Source organism: Etheostoma spectabile, chromosome 13, assembly GCF_008692095.1.
Source record: "Etheostoma spectabile isolate EspeVRDwgs_2016 chromosome 13, UIUC_Espe_1.0, whole genome shotgun sequence".
In the NCBI taxonomy this organism is placed as follows: Eukaryota; Metazoa; Chordata; class Actinopteri; order Perciformes; family Percidae; genus Etheostoma; species Etheostoma spectabile.
Genome location: NC_045745.1, coordinates 25380345 through 25403238, shown reverse-complemented (window position 1 = coordinate 25403238; position 22894 = coordinate 25380345). Strand labels below are relative to the sequence as shown.

Here is a 22894-nt window from a genome sequence, read left to right as displayed (position 1 = left end):
CATAACATGAATTCTAACAGTTGTCCAATAGGGCTGTCGGCTGTGTACCATCCTGACACAACAGATGGTCCCAACTCCATTAATAAGGCAATAAATTCCACTAATTAACTCTGAAAAGGCCCACCTGTGAAGTAAAACCATTTCAGGTGGCTGCCTCATGGAGCTCATTGAGAGAACACCAAGGGTTTGCAGCACTATCAAAAAAGCAAAGGGGGGCTACTTTGAAGAAACTAGAATATAGGACATGTTTTCAGTTATTTCACACTTTTTTGTTATGTACATAATTCCACGTGTTCATTCATTTCATAGTTTTGATGCCTTCAGTGATAATATACAATGTAAATAATCATGAAAATAAAATAAACTCATTGGATGAGAAGGTGTGTTCGAACTTTTGCATGAACAGGTCAGTGAGAGCCAGCATTCTTACTGGTTGGTAGGTGATCAAATACTTATGTCATACAATAAAATCCAAATTAATTATTTAAAAATCATACAATGCAATTTTCTGGATTTTTGTAATATATTCTCTCACAGTTGAAGTGTACCTTTGATAAAAATTACAGACCTCTACATGCTTTGTAAGTAGACCTGCAAAGTATGTATATATGTATATGTATTTATATATATATATATGTGTGTGTGTGTGTGTGTGTGTGTGTGTGTGTGTGTGTGTGTGTGTGTGTGTGTGTGTGTGTTTGTGGTGTGTGTGTGTGTGTATACACCTTCCTGAGGATAGTTTACAGGATAAAATAAAACCCTCCAAAAAGCTTCTCTGTGCTCATTTAGAAAACCATAAATAATAGCATTGTACTAATATTATATGGAATTAATGTTACTGTATGATGGTACAGTGTATTACATATAATGGCACCAATATGGCAGCAGCCTGCAGAACATATCTGACCAGTGGAGGGCATGAGAGGACACTATCCAGTATTAGAAAAAACATCTTGACTGAGGTCTCCTGTCCTTATTGACTATGGAAAGATTGCTTTATTGCTAGGCAATTTGCACAGCAGTAGCCTGAATTCATCATGAAATAACACCCCAATTAGGTCTATTGGTTTAAATGTGGGAAGATGTCACCCATAACACAAGCATGGACCATAGACCATATGTAAACTGAAGAAAGCACATTTTCGAAATATACATTACATAAATGACAAACTAAAACATTTTCCCTTAAACTATTTGACATTAAAAAAAATGCAACAAATGACTGAATACATATTTTCCTGCTTTATATGTATGTTGCCCATTGTTGTGCAATTATTAGATGGCTCTTTGTCGTTCCGTAAAAAGCAGTTTAGTATTGTTGACGAGAGGAGAGGTACTGAGAGTGAATATAGACTATGGCATCCCAAACATGAATTGGCTAGCACCATACCCCAACTGTACCGCTGAGGGCAAGTGAAATCCCTTTTACAATTGGATTTTCTTCTTCAAATCAACACAATTTTATACATCAGGAAAATGTTGTGATTTTTACTCTGGTATTTAGCAGAAGCTAAATTATGCTTCAGAAATTCCACAGCATATTATCCCTCTGAGGACATGAAGTGCATGTACTAAAAAGTAAAGAATTACCCATTATTATAGATACAATGAAATGTCTTCTCAGCATAGACCTTCTTTTTTTTTTAAATCAGTGCCAAGAAAGAGCGGGATGTCTGAGGCTTTGTATGGACAAAATGATGTCATCTCCTCTTCCTATGGTGCAGAAAGAAAGCTTTGTCTTGTTAAGGCCGAGCCCAGTCATCCAGATCACATGTGACATTCAAGCACAACACTATCAACTCTGCAAGTCAGAACATTATGATCTACTCTTCAAAATAGTCCTAATATGCCAGTGGTGCCTACAATGTGTGATGAATTGTTCCTGTGTAGGAAGTCACCAGTGGCATGAGTGGAAAAGCAAAATATCTGTGCTTTAAACTTGGATGACTTCATATGTGTTCTTAAAAGATGTAACTTCTTTTTACAATTAAAATAATGCCTGACCGTCAAACTATTTCATTGCTGTACTTCAGGACACCTCAGTGGTACCTCTGTACAGCAAACCGGTCCAGGGTCCTTTCTGTGTGGAATTCACTTTTCCTCTGGGTGAAAATAACTTCATGGTACTCCACTTTTCTCCCAAAGTTCAAACTCATGCGGGTCAGGTGAATTGAGCCATTGCATGGGAGAGGCTCCCCCATTATCTTGCCTAGGAATAAGCCAGTAGAGCGGATGGATGCAGTGCCTAATGTCCAAACTTTTTTCCTCAAAGAAAACATGCAAAAAAAATGTATGGATATTTAACAATTTAGCAAATAGCTGCTGATCATCAGGGGCGCTGGAAGGATTCTATTTCATAGTACCAACAAGAACCTCGCACACATATTTAGAGTCACGCAGATAGCCAAATACACCACACACAGCTAGAAACACACATACACACATGCACACATGCACACATTCTGGCACAATATTGATACTTTCACTCAAGGTCAAAATAATGCAGTCATATCTGTTATGACAGATTTATGTGTCCGCCCTTCACCTTGTTTTGAACGTGTTTTCTTGTCTAAAGATAAACCGATGTCAAGTGCGCTGTGTAAATTCGGCGATCAATTCATTCACAGTTCTGTATACACATGGTTTCCACTGCGATTCGGAGACGAGTAACGTTCTCACGTTAACCGGTTTATTAAACCATTCAAATCAGTGCCAAGAAAAGTAACAGAAAACAGCGGTTTCACTCTGGTAAAATCCAACTCCTGTCACAACAACAACAACAACAACAACAACAACAGAGATTTATACATAAAAAAGAAATGTATGCACAGTGTGTCTCTCTGCTGGATGTGTAAGTAGGCCAGTTAGCAAACAAGTAGGGCATATAAACTTTAAAGGGGATCATTTGGCTGTGTTGTTTTACAGCTTGTTCCCACTGCTCCCAAGTTATTACTGTGTGCTAAGCTTTAATATGCTCTTAAAGCTGAAACGTGACTTGGAAACCATAGTTGTTGTGTAGTTATGAGGCTAGTAAGACTAGACAGTGTGGATGTCAACCCATTCAACCAAACCAAGCCAAACATAGAGGCACTTTTCTGACTTTGGTTCTCAGTCAAATTTAAAAAACATCTCCAGTGCAGTAAATCACTGCAGTCAGTGGTCCAACAGATATACTGCAATTAGTAATTAGGTTTTAAAATATCACTCAGGGAAAGTTCAGTATTTTAGAGCTGTAAAATTTCAGACCTCGATTAATGGAATCTAAGTTTTAGGATCTGTAATTTTCCATGTGAAACTGTTAAAGGACTATAAGGACTATATCATCACTACCCAGGAAGATTGTTATGACATTTCTCAAGGGAGTGCGGAGATGTAATTGGATTACATTTACTTGAGACAGAAAATAACAAAGATACTTAGAGTACTAGATGAACTAACATCAATGCTATACATATGATTCATTCATTTATTGTCTTACCAGTCCAGAAAAAAAAAAGAAAAACATGAAACGCAGTTAGTAACAAGAACCATGTGTGTTGTCCATCTCCTCACCCCAATACCCCCCTCCCTCCCCCATTTCCCATCTGTGCCCTTCAGGCCCTCACTTCAGTCACCTCCCACTTCCCTCTTCCTTCAGAACCCGTCTGTTTTTGTTTTCGAGCCTGGGCTCTTTGCACAGGAAATTGTATACATTGGAAGCATTCAGGAAGGCAGAGAGCAGCATTCCCGTTAGCCCCAAGTTTGGGCACATGAAAAAAAAATGGATAAAGGAGGTCAGTAATTCCTCAACCAGGAGAGAAACAGAAGTCAGCTGTTCTCCTCCCCTCACTTCACTTCCCTCCCCTTTACACAGTCTAAACATTTCAAAAAGCCCTGCCACACCACTGCCACGAGTCCATCCCTAAACATAAAAATATTTGAAAAATCTCAAAGTGGAAATCAAATTAAAAATAAAAACTAATGTTCCTGAGGGGATTTGCCTCTCTTGATATGCTTCCTCTGCTACAGAGAAGCCAGTGAAAAGGGGAGAGTGTGTGGAATGAAGGAAAGGAGGAGGAGATAAAAAAGGAGCAGAGTGAGACTGGCTGGGGGTGAAAAAACAACAGGAAACCAACCGATTCTAATGCTGTTTCTGCAAATCCTTCAGAGATAAAACCGCAGACTACCACGTCCCAGCCAAGCAACACTCACAACATGCCTTTTCTATGATCATCACTTCAAGTTATCACACTCTAAAAGGACTTAAAGTTCACAATGTGACGTCACTTCTGCTCTCAGCCTCAACCAGTGTGGTTAGTCAGAATGTGAGCGGATGCAGAGTTTTGGGAGCTGATATCTGGGATTTCTATGTGGCTGCTTTTTTGACCTACAAACTCAACCTCTCTCAGGGCCATATGGATCGATCGCTGTGCGTCCAAGGATCTGTTTGTGTTAATCATCGGGACTACTAACTGGAGCCACATGAAGAATAAAGGGACTAAGCAGAAGTCCAAAAAGAAAGGAAGTGAAAATGCGTTCGGCTGTGACCTGATTGAACATCTCCAGAATTCAGGACAAGATGGTAAACTTTTTGTAGCTTTCTTGGAAATCTAACACTTTTTTACAAGCAGCTATGATCAAACTACACACACTGTCCTTCATTTATTACTTGACTCATAGGTAGAGGATACCATTTATAATGGAAATTGAGGTTCATTAGTCATTTCCTAGATTAGTATAGCTATTATAACCGTTTTCATATATCCTGTGGCAAAAGACAGACAGAAAAGACAAAAAAGTGTCTTTATTTAACAAAATACATGTTTGTTCAAAGATTACATGAACGGTAGGTATACATGTGTGTTTCATTTACTGGAGCAAGGCCATTCATTCACACATTGGCTGCATTAAATGGTCATTTGTGACTTTGGGTGTGGCTCTAACATTTTTTGTGTCAATTTTCCTACGGTGACTATAGTTCCTATGGTTTTGTTTCTGACAAAAGGCTGTGCGGTGCTGCTGCCTTTGGATGAGAAAAAATAATGAGTCCATTAAAAAACAGAAGAGAAACAAAAATGCATCCTCAAATATTCAAATATGTGGTTGTTTATTTGAGAAGGTTATAATATTGTATCCCTATTTTCTGATCATACTGTATGTTTGTTTGGTACAACCATTATCTGGGATTTCTTTTTTTTTCTGGAGCACCATGATATGTCAAAAAAGACCATGTGTCCCATGTGCACAGGCGTATGAATAGATGTGTTAAGGTTACCTTTAAGGAAGACCTGATAGAGTGGATGCTCTGTAGAAGGCGGAGCATTCAGTGCAGGATGTGAGGGAGGAGGTTTGGGTCTGACCCTTCCGTCATGGATGTCCAGCAGACATATTGTGTGTTTATATTGTTAGTGCATTACTTTGATACTGCTTTTGGAAACAACCGGAATCTCCCGACAAACTAACACAGACGCAAAGTAGATGTTAAATTTAGATATCGTGACTGCCACCAAATGAATCTGTTAGCAGGGTATTAAAGTGTACCTGATGCCCACATGTTGAAATATAGATCCCAAAAAATCCAGCATGTTACTATCCAACCTGTACAAACGACAACAATGCAAAGTTGCACACTGATATAGTCGCAATCTTTCGTTAATTGTGAGAGAAGTCTTTAAAAAGAAAAAATACTCTTGATCCTTAAAGTTTGTAAGATTAACATTGAAAAAATCTCAAAGAAAAATTAGCAATAGGGAGTGCTCAATACAAAGTCTGCGTTGGACGTAAAAGGGCATGCAACTCACAGCTCCTGTCTCACACAGACAAAAGCAATCGGGATTATGTTAAGTTGTTAACATGTATTTTGTGTTGACATTGTAAAACTACAATAATTTCAGAAAAGCAACTCCAAATCTGCTGATACCCAAACATGAGTCATCTGGAAGAAGAAATACACAAACTTAATCTTGTTTACTTAATCTGGCCCTAAAACTTTAAAGTGAATATACAACGTTACCATAAAATATGTTGATAAAACCTGACCAAAAGAAACACTGCAGGGCTGGGTTTTTGTAGCACCAACCACGGTGTAGCAGCTACATTTTTAATGTTTAATGGAACTGTTGACTCTGTGTTGGGACTGAGTCATATTCTGAATTTAACTTTCCTCACCACCATGCATTGATTTAACTTTGTTTCATAAAGTATTTCTAAAAAGTCAGTTCAAACTGTAGATTATTTAGAGATCTTCCCTCAGTGTAGAGACTGAGAGACGCTAAATGAAGACTCCAGAGTTTATTTGACCACAGGCATGTCACTGAAAGTACAATTAAGTCAAATAGATGAGACTGTAAATAGCAGATTCTTGGTGTCTGCAGTGATTACTGAGAAATGAAACCAATTATTCTTTCATTTTGTGGAGGATGAATTTTGTTTGCAAGATGATACATTTTGGACTTAACACCGAGAGACATGGAAACGAGATTGTAGTTTAAATGTAAAAGTCTACAAAAGTAATAGACTAATTATTGGGACATCATGGAATAAAATAATGTTCATTCATACAACCAAAAGGTTCAGAAATGTACGGCAGCATATGACACTGAAACTTTATTGTAATACATTATTCTTTATCTATGTGAAGACAGTAATATGTCATATTAACTACTGATTTCCACATATACATATCAAGTAGCTTTTAGCACATAAATTAACTACCCATTACTATTTAATATCACGTTCTGCTTAGAGGTTAAAAGTCAATCTGTTGGGCCTTGTGAGATGCTATGAAAATCTTTTGGCTCCAACTGAACGGTATTCTTTGTAATGCACTTTTGCACTTAATTTGCACAGAGTTGCGATTAATTAACATTAATACTGAGCCAGTATGAATCAATATTTGATTTGTCCTCATAAGTACCAGTATGTTGCTCATGCACACTCTATGAGAATTAGTTAGAAGACTGCTGATCTTCATTGTCTGTGTTTAAAAAGAAATCCAAATGCAATCGAAAATTCGTCACTTACAGCTTCAGAATCAACTTTTTGCTGATTTTCAGTCAATTGCTAGTTTCAGCATTAGTTATAGGGAAGTTGTGGTCATACTGAATAAGTGTCTGGGACTTAGCTGTTAAGCCACAGTTAAATTGGCTCAGAATATTTTTTCTAAGAAGCGCAGCCTGCACATAAGGTGATGTACTGTGGTAGAAAGCTGTGTAAGTCAGTGGTAACATTTCAAAAGCCGTTTTCTATTAGAGGATATGTCGTAAGTAATACCAGCTACAAGGACTGGGTGTGTCAACCTTCCTCTGAAACAAACAAACCATTTTTAACTTCCTGTCATAGTCCACCTACAATCAGCAGCCCTAAGGAATAGAAAACAGACCTGGTGGAACAAACCCTATACCATGAAGTCTACCTTATGTGCATTGTTACCACTAAAACATTACATACAGTTGTTTCCTTCTTCTGCTTTTAAGGTTTAATGTGACCATGAAGTCCAGTATGACTTAAAGTATATGACTAATATTACTTCTTAACTTCAGTTCCTCAGGTTCTGAAGAAATGCGCAGAGTTTATTGAGGAGCATGGGATTGTGGATGGGATCTACAGACTGTCGGGGGTCACCTCAAATATCCAGCGTCTCAGGTACTCGTGCAACATGTACAGGGAATCAAAAAACCTCACATCATAGAAAATATTAGACATCATTTTTGCCACAACAATGTTAAGGCAACTCCAATCTAACAAGCCAAATACTGCAACAGTAGTTAGCAAGGGTCGTAACAATCGAAGCATTCAGCTAACTGTGTGTGTCTGTGTGTGTGTCTGTGTGTGTGTCTGTGTGTGTGTGTGTGTGTGTGTGTGTGTGTGTGTGTGTGTGTTTAGGCAGGAATTCTGCTCCGAGGCGTGCCCTGACCTTACAAAGGAAGTGTACCTCCAGGACATCCACTGTGTGGGTTCCTTATGTAAGCTGTTCTTCAGGGAGCTACCCAATCCTCTGCTCACATATGAGCTATACAGCAAATTCACTGTAAGTACACACATATACAGTTTTGCTTAAGTGGGAAAAAAAATCCTGTGTTGCCTAGAAGTGATTTGACGGCATATTCATGCTTTACAAACTTAATTAGTGACAGACAGAACGGCAACCCCAACACCAGACATCAATGAGTAGCATTTATTCCACATATTGTGGAACACTGTATATTTGTGTCAGCACTATAAGGACGTTATTTATTATTATTTTTCATGAGTGTGAACTCATCTCTCTGGCTCACTGTTGATCAGCTATTGTCATCTCGTCTCTGGAGAATACAGTACCATTTGCAGATGTCAACTACACTGTAAGCAAAGAACATACTGTAGTACGTGATTAAACAAAAGTATGATTTATTATCATCCATCATCTTCGTAATTAAAAGTAGTTTTGCTGCCAATAATCATAAAAAGATGTTCCTCTATATACTGTATGACACAACTGATTGTAGGGGACTGAATTATGTTCGCTTTTATTTTTTATGTGTGTGTTTTTTGTGGGCTGCCCTGTTGCCAGTGCCTTTCTGGTAAATAACAATTTGTTTGGATGCGCTATATAACTGCGGAGCAGGATTTGAAGATTAAAACATTTTGTTTCTGGCACTTTTGGATCACAGGGGGAAGTTTAAGGTTTGTAATGAAGCAAGAGCAAAAACATTCAAAGTATAATGAGTTCCTGAAATCAGTTCCAAATTGAAGTGGCGATCTGTGTGGCCAAAATTGGGGTGACACAATCTCCACATTTAGTACCAGAGCAAAGTGTTTTCTGGCTGTGAAGGAGACTTTAGAGAGCGGTGCAGGAAAGAAGGAATACCAAACTGGAAGACCTGGTTAAGGCTTTCTGTGTAGTTTTCTGTGTACCTTGACGGGCCATTAGCATACCTTGGCATTCTTATATCTTGTGCTGCTTGTGCCTGAAAAGTCCAGTACTCCAGAGTTTTAGGAAAAGTCTATTCCTCACATGGTGTAATATAAAAACACACAAAAATCCCGGTTTCTCTTTCTTTCAAAGTTGTCAACATGAGCATTGAGGAGGATCTGATTGAGTGCTTGATGTTGTGTATAGTATTGATTAAAGCGCCTGATCGATCTGGCATAATGTTGGCTGATAGATAAATGTCATTTTGAAGTTAATCTTCAAGCTTCATGCCATACGACATAAGGGTAAAAGACTGAGCAAGAGCACGTTTTACAACTACATATGTTGATGAACTCACATGTGACAAATGCACCTAACTTGCTCAGCTGTTAGGGCCTCAATCACATTAGTTTTGACTGCACGCATTCCGTGTTTACATTTGTTGAGCAGGGATAACTGGGTTTGGAGACTTGATGGAAGCCTGCAGGGCCACGCAGTGTGAGATCTAGCTTGACCTTACAGTTCCTCAACATACACTGTTTCTGACATGGACATCTGTCTGTTTTGCATGCAGGAAACAGTCTTGGTCCAGGGGGATCATGAGAGACTTCTACGCATTCAGGGGGTCATCAAAGAACTGCCACCTCCTCACTTCAGGTGAACTTCAGCCCTTTAACTCTCAGCAGTAAAGACAATTGTACAATTGACAGTCTTGGTTGCCAGGTTTTACATAATGTTGTATAAATGTGACAAAAAGTGTCCGTCAACTCTCCATAGGACTCTGGAGTACCTTACTAAGCACTTGGCCCACCTTGCCACCTTAAGCTCCCAGACAAACATGCATACACGTAACTTGGCCCTGGTTTGGGCTCCAAATCTATTAAGGTGAGTTTAGCTTCACAGCTTTTCAGGTGCCTGAAACACTTGATCCATTTGAAAGAAACTTGCAAAGATAGGACATGCTGTGATACTTTTCTGTCTAAAAAAAAAAACTTTACTTTTTTGCTCCTTTGACTTCAAAGTATTCATGCTGTCATGGATTTCTGCAGCTGTTTTTGGAAAATTTGCATAGATTTCAAATAAGAAAAAAAGAAACATTTCTCATTTTCTCTTATTTCGAAAGATCTAAAGACATTGAGGCGTCATGTAGTAATGGAGACATGGCTTTCCAGGAGGTGCGGATACAACAGTCAGTGGTTGAGTTTATTTTAAACCACACAGAGGAGATCTTCAGTGATTCTCTGCAAATCAAACCCAAAGAAGGTACCACAACCCGAAAATTCAGACAGACTCTTTTGTGGAATATTTGTAAAGGAGTTTCTAATTCACCACAAACAAACACTGACTTAATACATTTCTCCAGGACCGAGTTTGAAGTGTGTGGAGAAGTATGCCACACTCCCGATCAGTGGCCAGTGTGGGCCGATGAAACTGATGAGCCTGGAAGAAGCCCAGGCTCGTTCCTTAAGTCCAAACCATCCTGTGCATAAAGAACGTCAGCGAGAGAACAGTCTGCCTAATACCAGCACTTCCACGCTCTACCACACCGTCATAGACATATCAGACAGCAAGTATGACTGATTTGGATTCAGTTCACTGAGTGTTTGACGCATGCATTACTGTCAGAACACGCTGTGGGATAGCACTGTGCCTAATCATCTCGGTTTGTCTGTTAGGAGAAAGTTCTCTGGGAAATCAAAGAAATGGAAGTCCATCTTCAACCTGGGACGGTCTGTGGACTCGAAGGGAAAACTGAGCCGGAACGGCAGTGTGTTAATCAGAGCACAAGGGACAGGTAAAGTGTCCAACGGGAGAGTTAACAATGAGCTAACAATGTTAACGGAATATACACATTTTTTATTCAAATTTCAAGATGGGTTTATTTTGTATTTTTTGCAGCCTCCGGACACTTAAAATATTTTGTCAAAGTATGATAATATTGTTCTTTTCACAGAAAAAGCAGCCCTTCGCCCATCCAGGAGCATGGAGTCCTTGTGCTCCTTATCAACAGGTAGGGCTAAATCTTAGATATTTAGATTTAAAGACAGTTAAATTAATGTGTGATAGTCTAATGCTTATTTTACCACACAGATGATGACAGAACAGGAAACAACAGTCCAGCTGGTGGATCCAGCAGCGTTTTCTCTCCAGATGTAAAATCCAGAACGCTGGGATCTGACTCGCTCTATGACCTGAGTGAACAGGACCAAAACTGGGAGTTTAAAGGGACGAGAGGTGACGGGGCAACAGGTGGCTGGAGTTCTAGCATGGACCAAAAGGGGTTACCAGGTGCCTCTGCACCCCCTCAAAAATCACTGCCAGAGCAACTGAAGGTGTTCAAAGGTGATGACCTCAGCGGCTACAAGCCCACCTCTCCGAAAAATAGGAGGATGTTGTACTCAGGATCCTCCCACAACAGCTCCTCTAGGCCCTCCTTCCCGGGAAGCTTCTTCCCATTGGAGTCCTCGCCAAGGCATCAGCGCAGAGCCGTCAACATATCTGAGCCTTTTGCTGTATCTGTGCCGCTGCGCGTGTCAGCCGTTATCAGCTCAAACAGCACGCCATGCAGGGGGCACGCCAAGGATAAAGCAGCTACTCTAAAACCCTGCAAAGAGAGCTCAGAGCAGAGCAGCAACAGTGGAAAGAGCAACACTTTCCCCCAACTGGAACCCAAGAAGCAGGAAGGAACCGAGAAGAAAAACAGAGAGGAGACGACTTCCAGAGGCCCGCCAAAGGGTAAGGACATCTTAATTTATACCATTTTAAAATAGCTTGTTATGTTACATATTAAAGTCAAATATGTGTAATAGTATGTCATGAAAAATAACTAATTTTCTGTATTTAGATGCAAGCAAAGAAATGGTGCAAGAAGGTCAAGGAGGGATGAATACTTCTGAACTGGAACCAGCGTCTCCTGCAATTGCAAGAGAAGGCAAAGACGCAGCGCCATCTCCTGGGAAACAAGGACACAACCAACAGATAACTGTGCAACTGGTAAATCTTGTAGATAGGGTTTGCTTTCACCTGAGCCTAATTGCAATTGCTGTCTTTCATTAGGGCTTAAGTTTTCTGATTAAATAATCAAATTAAGTTTGTTTTAAACAAACTAAAACTACTCCAACCAGCACATAGGAGTGATTCTGTTTGGTTTATAAATGAATAGTGGAATCATTTTGGTTGCATTTAATCCTTTCTGTATTCATACTTTCTCAGGACAAGGGATCTTCTACTGGGAAAGAGCTGTGGTCTGACCTCCACCAAGAACTGAAGATAACTGAACCTGAAATTGACCTGCTGGATGACACCTTTAAACCGGTTTTCGGCTCGAAGAGCACCTGCGAGGGCATGAGGTTAACGATGGACGTAAAGTCAAAACGAAGCCGCAGCTCTCCATCTCTGTCGTTGTTATTTAGGGAGCATTCTTCAAATACCTCTCTGACTGGTCAGGTAATCACCACTGGATCGGACTGTGCAAAGAAACAGCCTTCAGAGTCGGACATCTCTTCTTCTCTTCCCAAAAACACAGAAAAGACCCGCGCCGCTGACATGGTGGATGAGAAAGACCAGAAGCTGCATCTAAAAATCACACCCTCAAACAAAGATGACACCAAAACGGGTCAACTTCCTTTAAAAGAAACGCGTTTAGAAACAGTTATGAATCATTTGACGCTAGAGCATACTCCAACTGTTGAAGGCTTCTCAGGAGCAGAGGATAGAGACAAAAAACATGAAAAGTTCAAAGTTCCTCAAGGAGAAAAAAACGTCTCCGGTGATGGAGCGATGAAGAATGTGATTCCGGAGGTGGAGGTTATTGAGAGACTATCAGTGTGTTTGGAGGAGAAGAGTCGCACCTTGGAGCTGCCAAACCTCGACATTGATGAAGGATGTGGAGGAAACTCGGAGGAGCTAGACTTGGTGGAACCCTGGGAGGATTTTAGCTCCAACAAGCAGTGGGTTACCAGTCCTCTCCACTCACCTGACGTGGAGGAGTTGTTTAACCAGCTATCACCTTTCGGCTCTCGCGGGGAAACTCAGATTTCATCTCTTTCAGTTGATAAAAACAAACCGTCTCTCATTAAGAGCACTGTACACTCCTCAGGAAACATCCCTCAGACTACCAGCAGCAAACCAGAAATGCAATGGATGTATTTGCCGTCAGGGATCAGTGTGAACAGCAGTAACACAACACAACCTCACACAGCAAAATGCAGCACATCAAAACAGAAGAATACAGTGTCATCTCAGACGTTGTACAGACAGATGTCTTATGAGGCAGAGAAAAAAGAGGAAAATTGCTTTTCTAAACACAGACCATATTCACTTAATTTAGACCTGGGGCATCGATGCATCAGAGACATTTCTAATCAGCAGAACCGTAATTCATCAGAGTTTTCCTCTTGTCAGAGAGGATTACTGACCTCCTCTGAATCTGTAAACACCAGGCTGCCCTCAGAGTTGGAGTTGTTTCTGAGTGATCGGCAGGCGCCACTTCGTCGAAATTCAGCCCCAGTCAGCGTTTCATCAGTGAGAACAGCCTTCATGATAAAAACATGCCAGGCCAAAGCTGTGCCCGTTGTCCCTCCGAAGGTGCAGTACAGTCAGATACCTCCCTTGAGACATGAGAAGGATTTTGACACAGTAAAGGAACAGGAAAAGGAACATCCTAAAATGTGTGCAGAGAAAGGCAATGTTGCACCTCCTCCGATGTTGTCAGATCTAAAAGAGGAGCTGGAGAATAAAGAGCCTGCCCCTGAACACCAAAAACACCCACTTGTTGCCGAGTCCGTTAAGACAACATCTACTCCAGAGCTACCGGTCATCACAAGGAGACACCCGCCAAGTCTGGAAGTGTTTGTAGATTGCCCCAGACCTAACAGAGGGAACCTCTTACAAAGGCCGTCCTTTAGGAACAGGCAGAGACCTCAAAGTCTCATCCTGCTTAGCCCTCCTTTTCCCATCATGGACTATCCTCCGCCAGGAGACGACAGCAGGCTCCTTTCTTCCATCAAGAGCGTGAACGACACATCAGCAGTCAACGTGTTTTCTAAAGAGATGACAGAGAATTTTAGGACGCCGGAGGGGATCGCTCTTCAAAACAAAATGACTATTCCAAAAAGTGGACAGAGGTTGGAAACGTCAACCAGCTGCTTCTACCAGCCGCAGAGGAGGTCGATGATATTTGACAGCAGGAGCCACAGACAGATTGAGTGAAGGGAGGTGCAGTCACTGACAATGGGACAGGCTGTGTGTAAATATATACAGTATGCAAGAAAACTGAAAGGAGCATGATATGATGGCCTAACGTAAATCATAGCATAGCAGTTTGCTATGATTAAAGCATTTCTTAAAGGATGAAGGCTTTTGTAAAAATTCTGAAGTATTTTAGAAAGAGTTGAGGAAGCCATTTCAGCTTGACTGAGATCTAGGGCTACAACTAATGATTTTTCTTTTTTTGATTTCTTCTTTTTTTTTCTCAGAGGATGGAGTGTATTCAGTTGTCATGGAGATATCTCATTATGCAAGCTCCGTCCACTGAGGACAACCATGAGATGTGGTTCAAATTTCTGAAAAAAGCAATTGGGTGGACCTTAAGTTATTTTTTTTGTCTACTTCATAAAGATACATTCTTTAAATATGTTTCTTTCTAAAAAAAAAAAAAAAAAACTGTCACAATAAAAGTTTTTGGACGTTTTTGTCCCAACTTGCTTGTGTCAATTCAGGGGCTTCATATTTTTTATGTTTCTACAATATTTCGTTAATACTGGATTCTGCTATGGCACCCTCAATTGTTGAAGAATCAGAATAAAGTAATGGTAAACAAACACATCTTATGTGTGTGTAAACCATGGTATGATGTATACTTCGATTAATTGAATTTAATGACCTATTAATAGCCAGAGTTTGTATTGTATGAGATTGCGACCTCTTGACAAGAATATTAATGTCTAAATGAAATATATCCACTAATACGGGCTCTGAGTACAGAAGTGTATAGTGAAAGTTCACATATAGTGTAACTGAAGAACCGACAATGTAACTTTTAAATGAAACAGTTTTAACAGCCATGCATTTGATCTTGCAGATGATGTGTTTATTTATTCCTTTATTAACATACACATGATATGAAGTAAACTTGAAACGTATATACTGTATGTGGTTTTTGGCGCTGTGATAATCTGATGTCAAGGTGATTTTTTTTTTTTTATTCTAATATTTAAAAAGAAATTCCTTTTTTCTGATTTAAGTATACATCGCAAACTCAATTGATAGTATTTACCCACAGAAGAACTTTAATTAATGTGTACCTTTATTTTAATTACTTTGTATATTATTATGTATTTGACAATGATGAGAATTTGTAGAAAAGAGTATGGGATGTTATTAAAAGTAAATCCCTGGAGTTGCTCCGCTGACAGTAAACTGGAGGGTGACTTTGTGCACGCTGACTGTATTCCACGTGTTTGAGTCAAATTCAGATGATGAGTCAGATGATGGTATCGCTAGGTTTCTGTCTCTCTTTTTTTGGCATTTCATAAACACGGGATCTGATGTATTCAGCTTTAGCGCCCATGAACATAACATAGTCTGGATATAGGCTGCGGCCTATTTTCTAAAGATGCCGATGTTATGGAGGTCACAATGTTTTTTGAACTTTGGATGGACTGGATGAATGATTACAGTGTTATATTCAAAGCAATGTTTGAGAAATGAGATATTGATTTTTTTTTTTTTTTGTAACTTTTGTATACTTGTTGATACTGAAAATGATTGACTTAAGCGTCTGTATTCATCAGAAAAACAACTGAACTGAGAATTTTAGGATGAGGGTTTTGCCTTAATTATCTGATGGAAACACCCTAAATAATGTACATGAGACATGAGTCTTTGATGAGTTTTGTTACAACCAAATGTTCTGAGAATAAAAGGTTTTGCAATCACATGAGTCAGTGGTTCTGCTAACACGTAGCTTTCATTAATACTCACAGTGTCAAGCAGTGAAATTCCAACAAAATCCTGGTAAAATCCAAGTCAGTTCAAAATGAGAATATATTTTGTTCATGTTACTTGAGGTTTCCACTTTGACAAGCAGTTTGTTTGACTACTGGTATGTGTTACCCAGGCGTTAGATGCCGTCTGAGAGGACAAGGACATGTATCAGGTGTCATCAGTGTCCATTGAAATGAACATTACACTAATGACATCCCTGAATATATACCTTGTAGTCAGAATGAAAGGTTATTGTACTATCACATCAGTGCGAAGCACCTTTGTGAAACAGGCTCTATACTCTACAATAGAAAATACTCAAGCTATAAACTTTTCTCTGGACATTTGTCTGTTCTTCCTCCATCTCCCTCTATTCAAATCGTTGCTCAGGCACTTAGCACTTGAGCTTCGCTTCTCTCTCCCTTTCAAGTGTTTTAGCCAACACATATGGAAACATCGTCTCACGAGTGAAACATGTTCAAAGATGTAAAAATAGTGCTATTAAGTGACTGACCGGTTTGTTAGTTCAACTCTTAATAACTGTAACAATTTATAATATGTGCCACATTTCACAGTTTACTTTATAGATGGAAATGCCTTGAATGTTCCTGAGAACTTCATTGAAAGCTTCTCTCTGAGAGGGAAAATATAAAAGAGGCTGTGCTGCTGCTGTGTGAATGAGGAGTATTCAAGGGGCCCCCCAAGACTGATGGAGTCCTTCGGAGATCAGATGTGTCTGCACCTAGTTACATGTGGTGTGGGTGGGACCTATATAGCAGCTGTTCCTATCTGGGATATTTTTCTATTTAAATACAATGATACTGTAGTAAAATTGTAAGTTACACTATTATTAATAAGAAAGGGTTCAAATTTTTGTAAAGCATAAGTTCTAACTAGCTCTGGTCTTTGCCACCAGGTGACGCTCCTGGTCCACACTGCACATCGGAGCGAGCCAGTAAACTGCAGGATAAACAGACTTCGGGTACATTACAGTGCTCCAATTGCTCCACATACAGCCTACCCTGGCCGAGAAGGGACCGTTACCCTGTCTTTATCTACAAATAAAAGCACCCTCGCTCTGTGAACCATGCCCCAATATGTTTTGCGTCTACGTGTGTATGCGTGTAAGCGTTGTGGGTTGTGTTGGAGTGCGTAAGTGTACAGTAGCTTTCCTTGCATTGGCCTTTCTGTCGTACTTTTCAAAATAAATCTTCACTTTTAACTGCGTGATTTAATACGGTAAAGCCAGAATAAAGTCCAATCACTACCACGCTACAGAGCGATTCACCTGCGTAAATCATATTTGCTATAATACAGATATACAAAATGCAATGCAGTAACACAATGCAGTAGATTACATGCACTCAAGAGCCATGATGAACAACAAGTGTTGGTTTCAAATTAAAACACATGTGAGTAACAACTATACATTTTTCATATCCTTATATTCAAATTAGTGGTTACAGTCCAAATATGATTTTAATTTCTTTTCTTTTTTTTATTCAGTGATCAGGTAGGCCTCTCACTCCCAGTTGTCATGTTCACATGTGGACTGACTTAAGAAGACAAACGAGGTGAAACGATGGTGTAAAAAAGTCCACTGTAATTTTATCCAAATGTATAACAACACATATGTTGACAAAAATCCTAGTCATAAGCAGACACTTCAGCGGTGGCGCTTGCAAAGGTTACTTCCATGTCTGCTCAGTTCATTATTTCTCGACCTTTGACACTACTTGTGTATGGGCCGAGAATTAAAAAGGCGTGTTCTCAAGCACACTGAAAAAAAGGCAAGCAGAGCACGGTGCGCGCGTTGAATATTCAATTAGAGAGGGGGGAATGTGAGGAAAGTGAAGCTGCGTGCCAGTCCATCTTACATTACTGATTAGCTGTTTAACAGATTGTGTACAGCTGAATGGTTTCAAATGTTGCAGCAAAAAAACAGTCAGGGAGTTCAAGGCAATGCCGAGCGGTTTCCTTCCCGTGCCACTTCAGCAGGCTTAACACGCATTGCCACCACTAGCAGCTCCATAAAGAAACATGTTGCTGTGTGTTGCACTTCACACTTTTCGCAGTTCTTTAAAAACATTTTTTAAAGCATCAGGAGCAACTGAAACCGTTTCCATTCCAACGGTGCAGGTCGAGTTGTTGGATGAAGCTTTACCAAAATATAGAAGAAAACAACTTTTTATGCAGACTATGACATAAATTCATATTTAGCTGACTTTCCGATGTTAAAGCATAAGTAAAATCTTTGCCATTTTCAATTCAGCCACAAAACTACTCAGTTATATCCATAATCTATTTTCTTCCAAATTATTGGCAAAAAAACAGCTGCATCCAAAATAAGAAAAACGCAACCAAACACCATAAAGTCATGGAATGTGAAGATTAAAGTGCATTAAGCTATAACATGCTTGTTAAAAAAAAACATCCTCTTGAAACTAGCCTCCCCTCTGCCAACAATAACTCAGTACTTTACATTTACAAGCGAGCTTGGAAGCCTGGAGCAGCAGGTGTTTGTCCTTTAAACTTGAGTAAACAAACACGTTATAAATGTACTGACGTGTTTAAAAGTTCATAAACTATTTTGTTAAAGTTGGTAGCTTAACATGTTAAGTTTACTACACATAGTTTATTAGACTGGATAAGTTTAAAGTAGTTGAATGTGTAGTGCCACAGCAAGCCACGCGGGTCTAAAAGAGCTCTCATTGAGAAGCCACGTGTCCGTTTCCAAAGCCTCTCCAACTTAACCACCTCCTTTGTACGACTAACCCACATCGGCAGCGTCCCTTCACATAAAGGGATTTGCAATTTCAAGATATTTCAGCTTAAATGTTTTTGACAGTTCCCTCGCTTTTACCTCGGCTTGGTTATTTTAACTGTGCCAAATGGGTCACCTTGGGTTGCTGTCTGCGCGCAAAGGGCTTTTGCGCGCATTCAGTCTGAATTTTTTTCCAACTTTCCTTGACGGGGAAACCAGCTGCTGGTCGTGAAAAGACGGCTTATTAATTGTCCTTTGTCATGCAGAATTGCTTGATTTCTAAAGAAACGTACAAAGGCTCTTTTTCAGGATTCAAGTATTTTGTTTCGTGCGTATTTTCAAACCATCGAATCAGCTGCAGCGCCGCGCCGTCTACCAGACTCTCAGGTACTGACTGCCTGCTCCCTTTGTCCCCTTTTAATGCTGTTGTAAATCGTGCAGACTGATTTGTTACAAGCTGTTCTTTTAATCTGATAGATAAGAGACATGTCAAAGAAAAGCCGTAAATAAAAAATTAGCCAGAATAAAGACAAGGGCGAGTCTGCTAGATGGGCGCCTGTTGACTCAAGCGGCTCTCCAGCGTCAGGGGAGCCCTCTCCTCAGCTCCGTCAAGGTTACGTCCACAATTCCCTTTTCTTCTTTTTAAAAAGACACCGTAGTCCTTTTTGCTTCAATGAATTGATCGGCACAAAATTAAGAATAAATAAATTGAGCATTTGGAGCACCGAGCGTATAAGCTCCCCCAGGGCGCATACCCCCGGGCTATTGAATGGATAAAGGGCGCTTTGCAGAGGACGTTGTGAGCAAAATGGGGCTCTATGGTGCAATTAACAAAATAGTCTAATCCCATATCTTAACAAATGCAAATATTGGAGTTTTGTTAAAATGGTTAAGTGAACAATTAAGTGAAAATTTACAACTGAAACTTCACATCCAAAAAAGGCACACAGATGCAGATAATGTGTTGTACGCAATTTAAGAGTTTTTACTCCCTTTAAAAGAGTATAGACGTACGTTTCCAAGGAAGCAAATATAATTTAAAGCCTATTCAACATTATGAATATAATTTTGAGAGCCAAAGCTTCAGTCAGAGAGCAGCTGTTGCGGTGCGTAATTAGGCGAACAAAACGCTAAACTCCTTGTTTGGTATTTTTGGATATGTTCAAGTGATCAGATGATATATTTTTTAACTTGAGTAAAACATACACATATACATTCATGTTTGGTTATTTTAAATCAGATTATCCAACAGAGGAATTCGGCCTAAAAGACTAAATTCATGTTTGCGGATGCTGCGTATTATTTGACTTGGCACATAATTTAATGTTGTGGATATAATGAGTTGGAATAAAAAAATCACAATTTGTGCTAATTAATAATTATGTTGTTGTATATTAAGATCATACTGGCTGAGTTGAAAAGGCTTGTGTTGAGTCTTAAACACACCTAAAACTCATAAAAGTGACAATCAACTTGACCCCACTGGTGCGCTAACAGTAACAACAATATGGGTCGTGGACACCAAACTGGGTCTTTTCCTCCTTTATTTTCATGTTAGATCGATATCTTAAGATATGCACACTCCTGATGCCCCATTATACCCCCACAGTGATTATTAACTCAGTCAAACGAGACGGATCATTTCAGCTGTAGGATAAAACTTGAAAAGAGCTCCAAAGGGCCAAGGCAGTGATATGGGTCAAGTGTCCCCCAGGGACAGCGCATAAAAGGACCCCATTGAAACGTCTTTATCTCTTCTGAGTGATAAAGAGTATTGAGCAATTGATTTACTCTCCCAGGGTTCAGCTCATGTTGCCTAATAAGCTTCTTCTAGAAGTACGTGTTGTTGGTCTGTAGTGTGCTGTGCCGGCCGGGAATCTCAAAAACACCAAAATTGCTCGGTTCCTTACCAATTTCTTTTTGGCTCTGAGCTAAACTTTAACCTTGTCAAACACGTTTTTGGTCTCCTTCTCATAGAAAAAACACATCTAATGCACAGGACCTGTACCTTCATGTAAAAGATTAATAATAATAATTTTAATTGCAAAGACAATTAGTCATACGTTTGAAAAAGTGCACTGCACATTTTGCCACATACAGCGCAGCCAGGGAGAGTTTAGACGTGTGGAGATGTAATTCATGTTAGTATTTTGACCAAAGGCCATCACAAAGTATTCTACAGGATCTGATCCTGTCTTCTCCCAGCATGTATAATATATACAGTATGTTTAATATCCAAACTGCTTGGATATTAACCTGAGTTTACGTGCACCTCTGTGCGCACTCACTGGTGCGCAGAGACCAAAATATTTAACTCACACCACAACGTAGTCTGCCGCTCAGAAATATTTTTATTTAAGTATCAACATTTTTAAATAAATAAATATTTTTCAATTACACTGAAGATATAATTTCAGAGTGATCTCAGCAATGTGACATTGAGGGATTTTCCCTCCAGCTTTTCATATTTGAAGTCACAGTTCCATCCACATAGAATGAATCTAACCAGTCACCATGTATACAAAATACTGTCTCCCCCAAATTACTAATAAACAATGTTGCTATTGTTTTTTGGGGGATTGCCTTTACAAATATGCCATACTCATCGGATTGGCAACAACAAATGGATCGTTTTCAGAAAAAAACTACATACAAAACGTACAACATGTATACAGCTATACAATAATTCAGGGCAATCCCCTGATTAAATATTCTCTTTCTATGTACAGGCGACTGAACACAAGTGGAACAGTCTTTATTTGGCTGTATTTAAAATCACGAGGACCAAAATATTTCAGAGGGGAGGCAGTGAGAGTTCATGGGGAGACGGACAGGTCCACGTCCTCCTTTTCGGACGAGGAGGGAGAAATAGGAATGTCATCCTCCTCTTCCTCCGAGCATCTCGCGGTTGACAGGGACGAGCATTTGCAGTTATGTGATCCAGTCCTTTGGCCGCTGCTCTTGCCCTCCTTTTTGTGTTTCACTCTGCGGTTCTGGAACCAGATTTTCACTTGTTTCTCGGACAAGTTCAAGTATGTGGCGATCTCGATGCGCCTCAGTCTGGAGAGGTACATGTTGGAGGTGAACTCTCGCTCCAGCTCCAAAAGTTGTGTGCTGGTAAAGGCCGTGCGCATGCGCTTGCTGCTCTGAAGTTTGCTGTTGCTGCTTTCTGTGAAAAATAAATAGAGATGGTCAGCTACAGTGATATCACGAAAACACGTGAAATGTGCCTTGATCAATTCGATCAAACGTTATGAGCCTCTACTTACCGATGGAGATGCAGTGGAACTGTCGCGGGTCTGGGACCGAGTACGCAGCTTGGTATATCCCCGGTCCGTGGCTGAGGCTGTTGGATGAAGAGTGTTGCCTCGACAGAGCTGAGTGACAGTACTGGGAGCTGAAGGGCGAAAAAGACGCCTTGAGGAGCGGCAGGGTCGGTGGGGACGGGTGGAGCTGGGACGCGGTCATGCACAGCGGACAGAAGCACAGCAGCCCGGCTTTCCTTGAGTGGCAGGAGCCCGGCAGTCCGTGCGGGTGGTGCGTCGAGTGCACTGCGTACGGGAATAAAGGTGGGTTGTTCTCGTTCCCTTTGTCGTTGGCCTCCCTTAAAATCAAGGAATCCACGAGAAAAGACCTCGGCATATTTGCAAACGTGTTGCTCGGCAGCGTGGTTGAAGTTGAAGCCGGCGCGTGGTTGTGTGAGCGTGTTCTCGTCGGGACGGTGGACAGCGAAGTGGTGCTGAAGGCGCAGCGGCGCTCCTTATATAGCCGCCGTGGACTCGGTCCGGCCATGTGACGGTTACGCTGTAAGCGGCCAAGAGCTCTCAATAGGGTTTTGTGCCTTTCTCTCGGCATTCCCACTGCACGCTTCCCCATTATTTCAGTTGTTAACTAAATGAACTGCATAATGTAGTCTATTCTTGTCAGCCCCACCCACGCCGCAAGAGGCGGCACTGCCCATTCTCCCTTTTATCATCACTCTCATTTTATCATAGAGCACAGCTTAAATTTGCGAGAGAAAACGTTCCTGTCACATTCGGAAAGCCAGTATATGTCTTATATATAAGTCTTGTCCTAGACATTGAGCAGCCTAGGTGCGTATGTAAACAAGTTAGTTAACCAGGTAAACCAGGGTGAGAAGGAGAAACTTTCAGAAAGATTTATAAATATCAATTTATATTGTTATTTGAATAACAGTAGGTAGATTACAGAATTATCTTCCATCGTTTCTTTAAGATTAAAGGTCCATTATGCTGTATTTGATGAGATTA

At 40.3% G+C, this 22894-nt stretch overlaps 2 protein-coding genes and 1 long non-coding RNA gene across 4 annotated transcripts in view; 1 reads left to right on the top strand and 2 right to left on the bottom strand.

Annotated features, from left to right (window-relative positions):
* Positions 1-20665, bottom strand: part of LOC116700061 (uncharacterized) — a 24167-nt gene extending 3502 nt beyond the window's left edge. Inside the window, exons 1-3 of the long non-coding RNA XR_004334558.1 lie at positions 20626-20665; positions 13669-13673; positions 951-957 (exon numbers count right to left, since the gene is read on the bottom strand). This is a non-coding gene — a long non-coding RNA (uncharacterized LOC116700061). The remainder of the gene's footprint in view (positions 1-950; positions 958-13668; positions 13674-20625) is intronic.
* Positions 3882-15812, top strand: arhgap31 (Rho GTPase activating protein 31). Of its 2 annotated transcripts, none has more exons than XM_032532889.1 (12): positions 3882-4561; positions 7521-7623; positions 7864-8008; positions 9447-9529; positions 9650-9757; positions 9996-10135; positions 10236-10443; positions 10549-10667; positions 10827-10883; positions 10964-11608; positions 11718-11875; positions 12086-15812. In XM_032532889.1, the coding sequence occupies exons 1-12, from the start codon at positions 4462-4464 to the stop codon at positions 14081-14083; spliced, it is 3864 nt and encodes a 1287-aa protein (XP_032388780.1). In that variant the 5' UTR covers positions 3882-4461; the 3' UTR covers positions 14084-15812. The 2 variants fall into 2 exon arrangements, with proteins under 2 accessions (XP_032388780.1, XP_032388781.1); XM_032532890.1 differs by having other exon boundaries at positions 3883-4561; positions 11718-11866.
* Positions 20666-20953: 288 nt separating the features above from the next.
* gsx1 (GS homeobox 1) lies at positions 20954-22561 on the bottom strand. Its single transcript, XM_032532895.1, has 2 exons — positions 21893-22561; positions 20954-21792 (listed from the first exon to the last, which is right to left on the bottom strand). The coding sequence occupies exons 1-2, from the start codon at positions 22497-22499 to the stop codon at positions 21440-21442; spliced, it is 960 nt and encodes a 319-aa protein (XP_032388786.1). The 5' UTR covers positions 22500-22561; the 3' UTR covers positions 20954-21439.
* Between the last annotated feature and the right edge of the window lie 333 nt (positions 22562-22894).

What these genes read in the sequence shown, in the direction of transcription:
- gsx1 (XM_032532895.1), bottom strand. Translation starts at nt 22,499, where the DNA reads ATGGGGAAGCGTGCAGTGGGAATGCCGAGAGAAAGGCACAAAACCCTA. An exon ending in GTTCCACTGCATCTCCATCG is followed by an intron (nt 21,793 to 21,892) that starts GTAAGTAGAGGC and finishes TATTTTTCACAG; the next exon opens with AAAGCAGCAACAGCAAACTT.
- arhgap31 (XM_032532889.1), top strand. Translation starts at nt 4,462, where the DNA reads ATGAAGAATAAAGGGACTAAGCAGAAGTCCAAAAAGAAAGGAAGTGAA. An exon ending in AATCAGAGCACAAGGGACAG is followed by an intron (nt 10,668 to 10,826) that starts GTAAAGTGTCCA and finishes TTCTTTTCACAG; the next exon opens with AAAAAGCAGCCCTTCGCCCA. An exon ending in TTCCAGAGGCCCGCCAAAGG is followed by an intron (nt 11,609 to 11,717) that starts GTAAGGACATCT and finishes TTCTGTATTTAG; the next exon opens with ATGCAAGCAAAGAAATGGTG.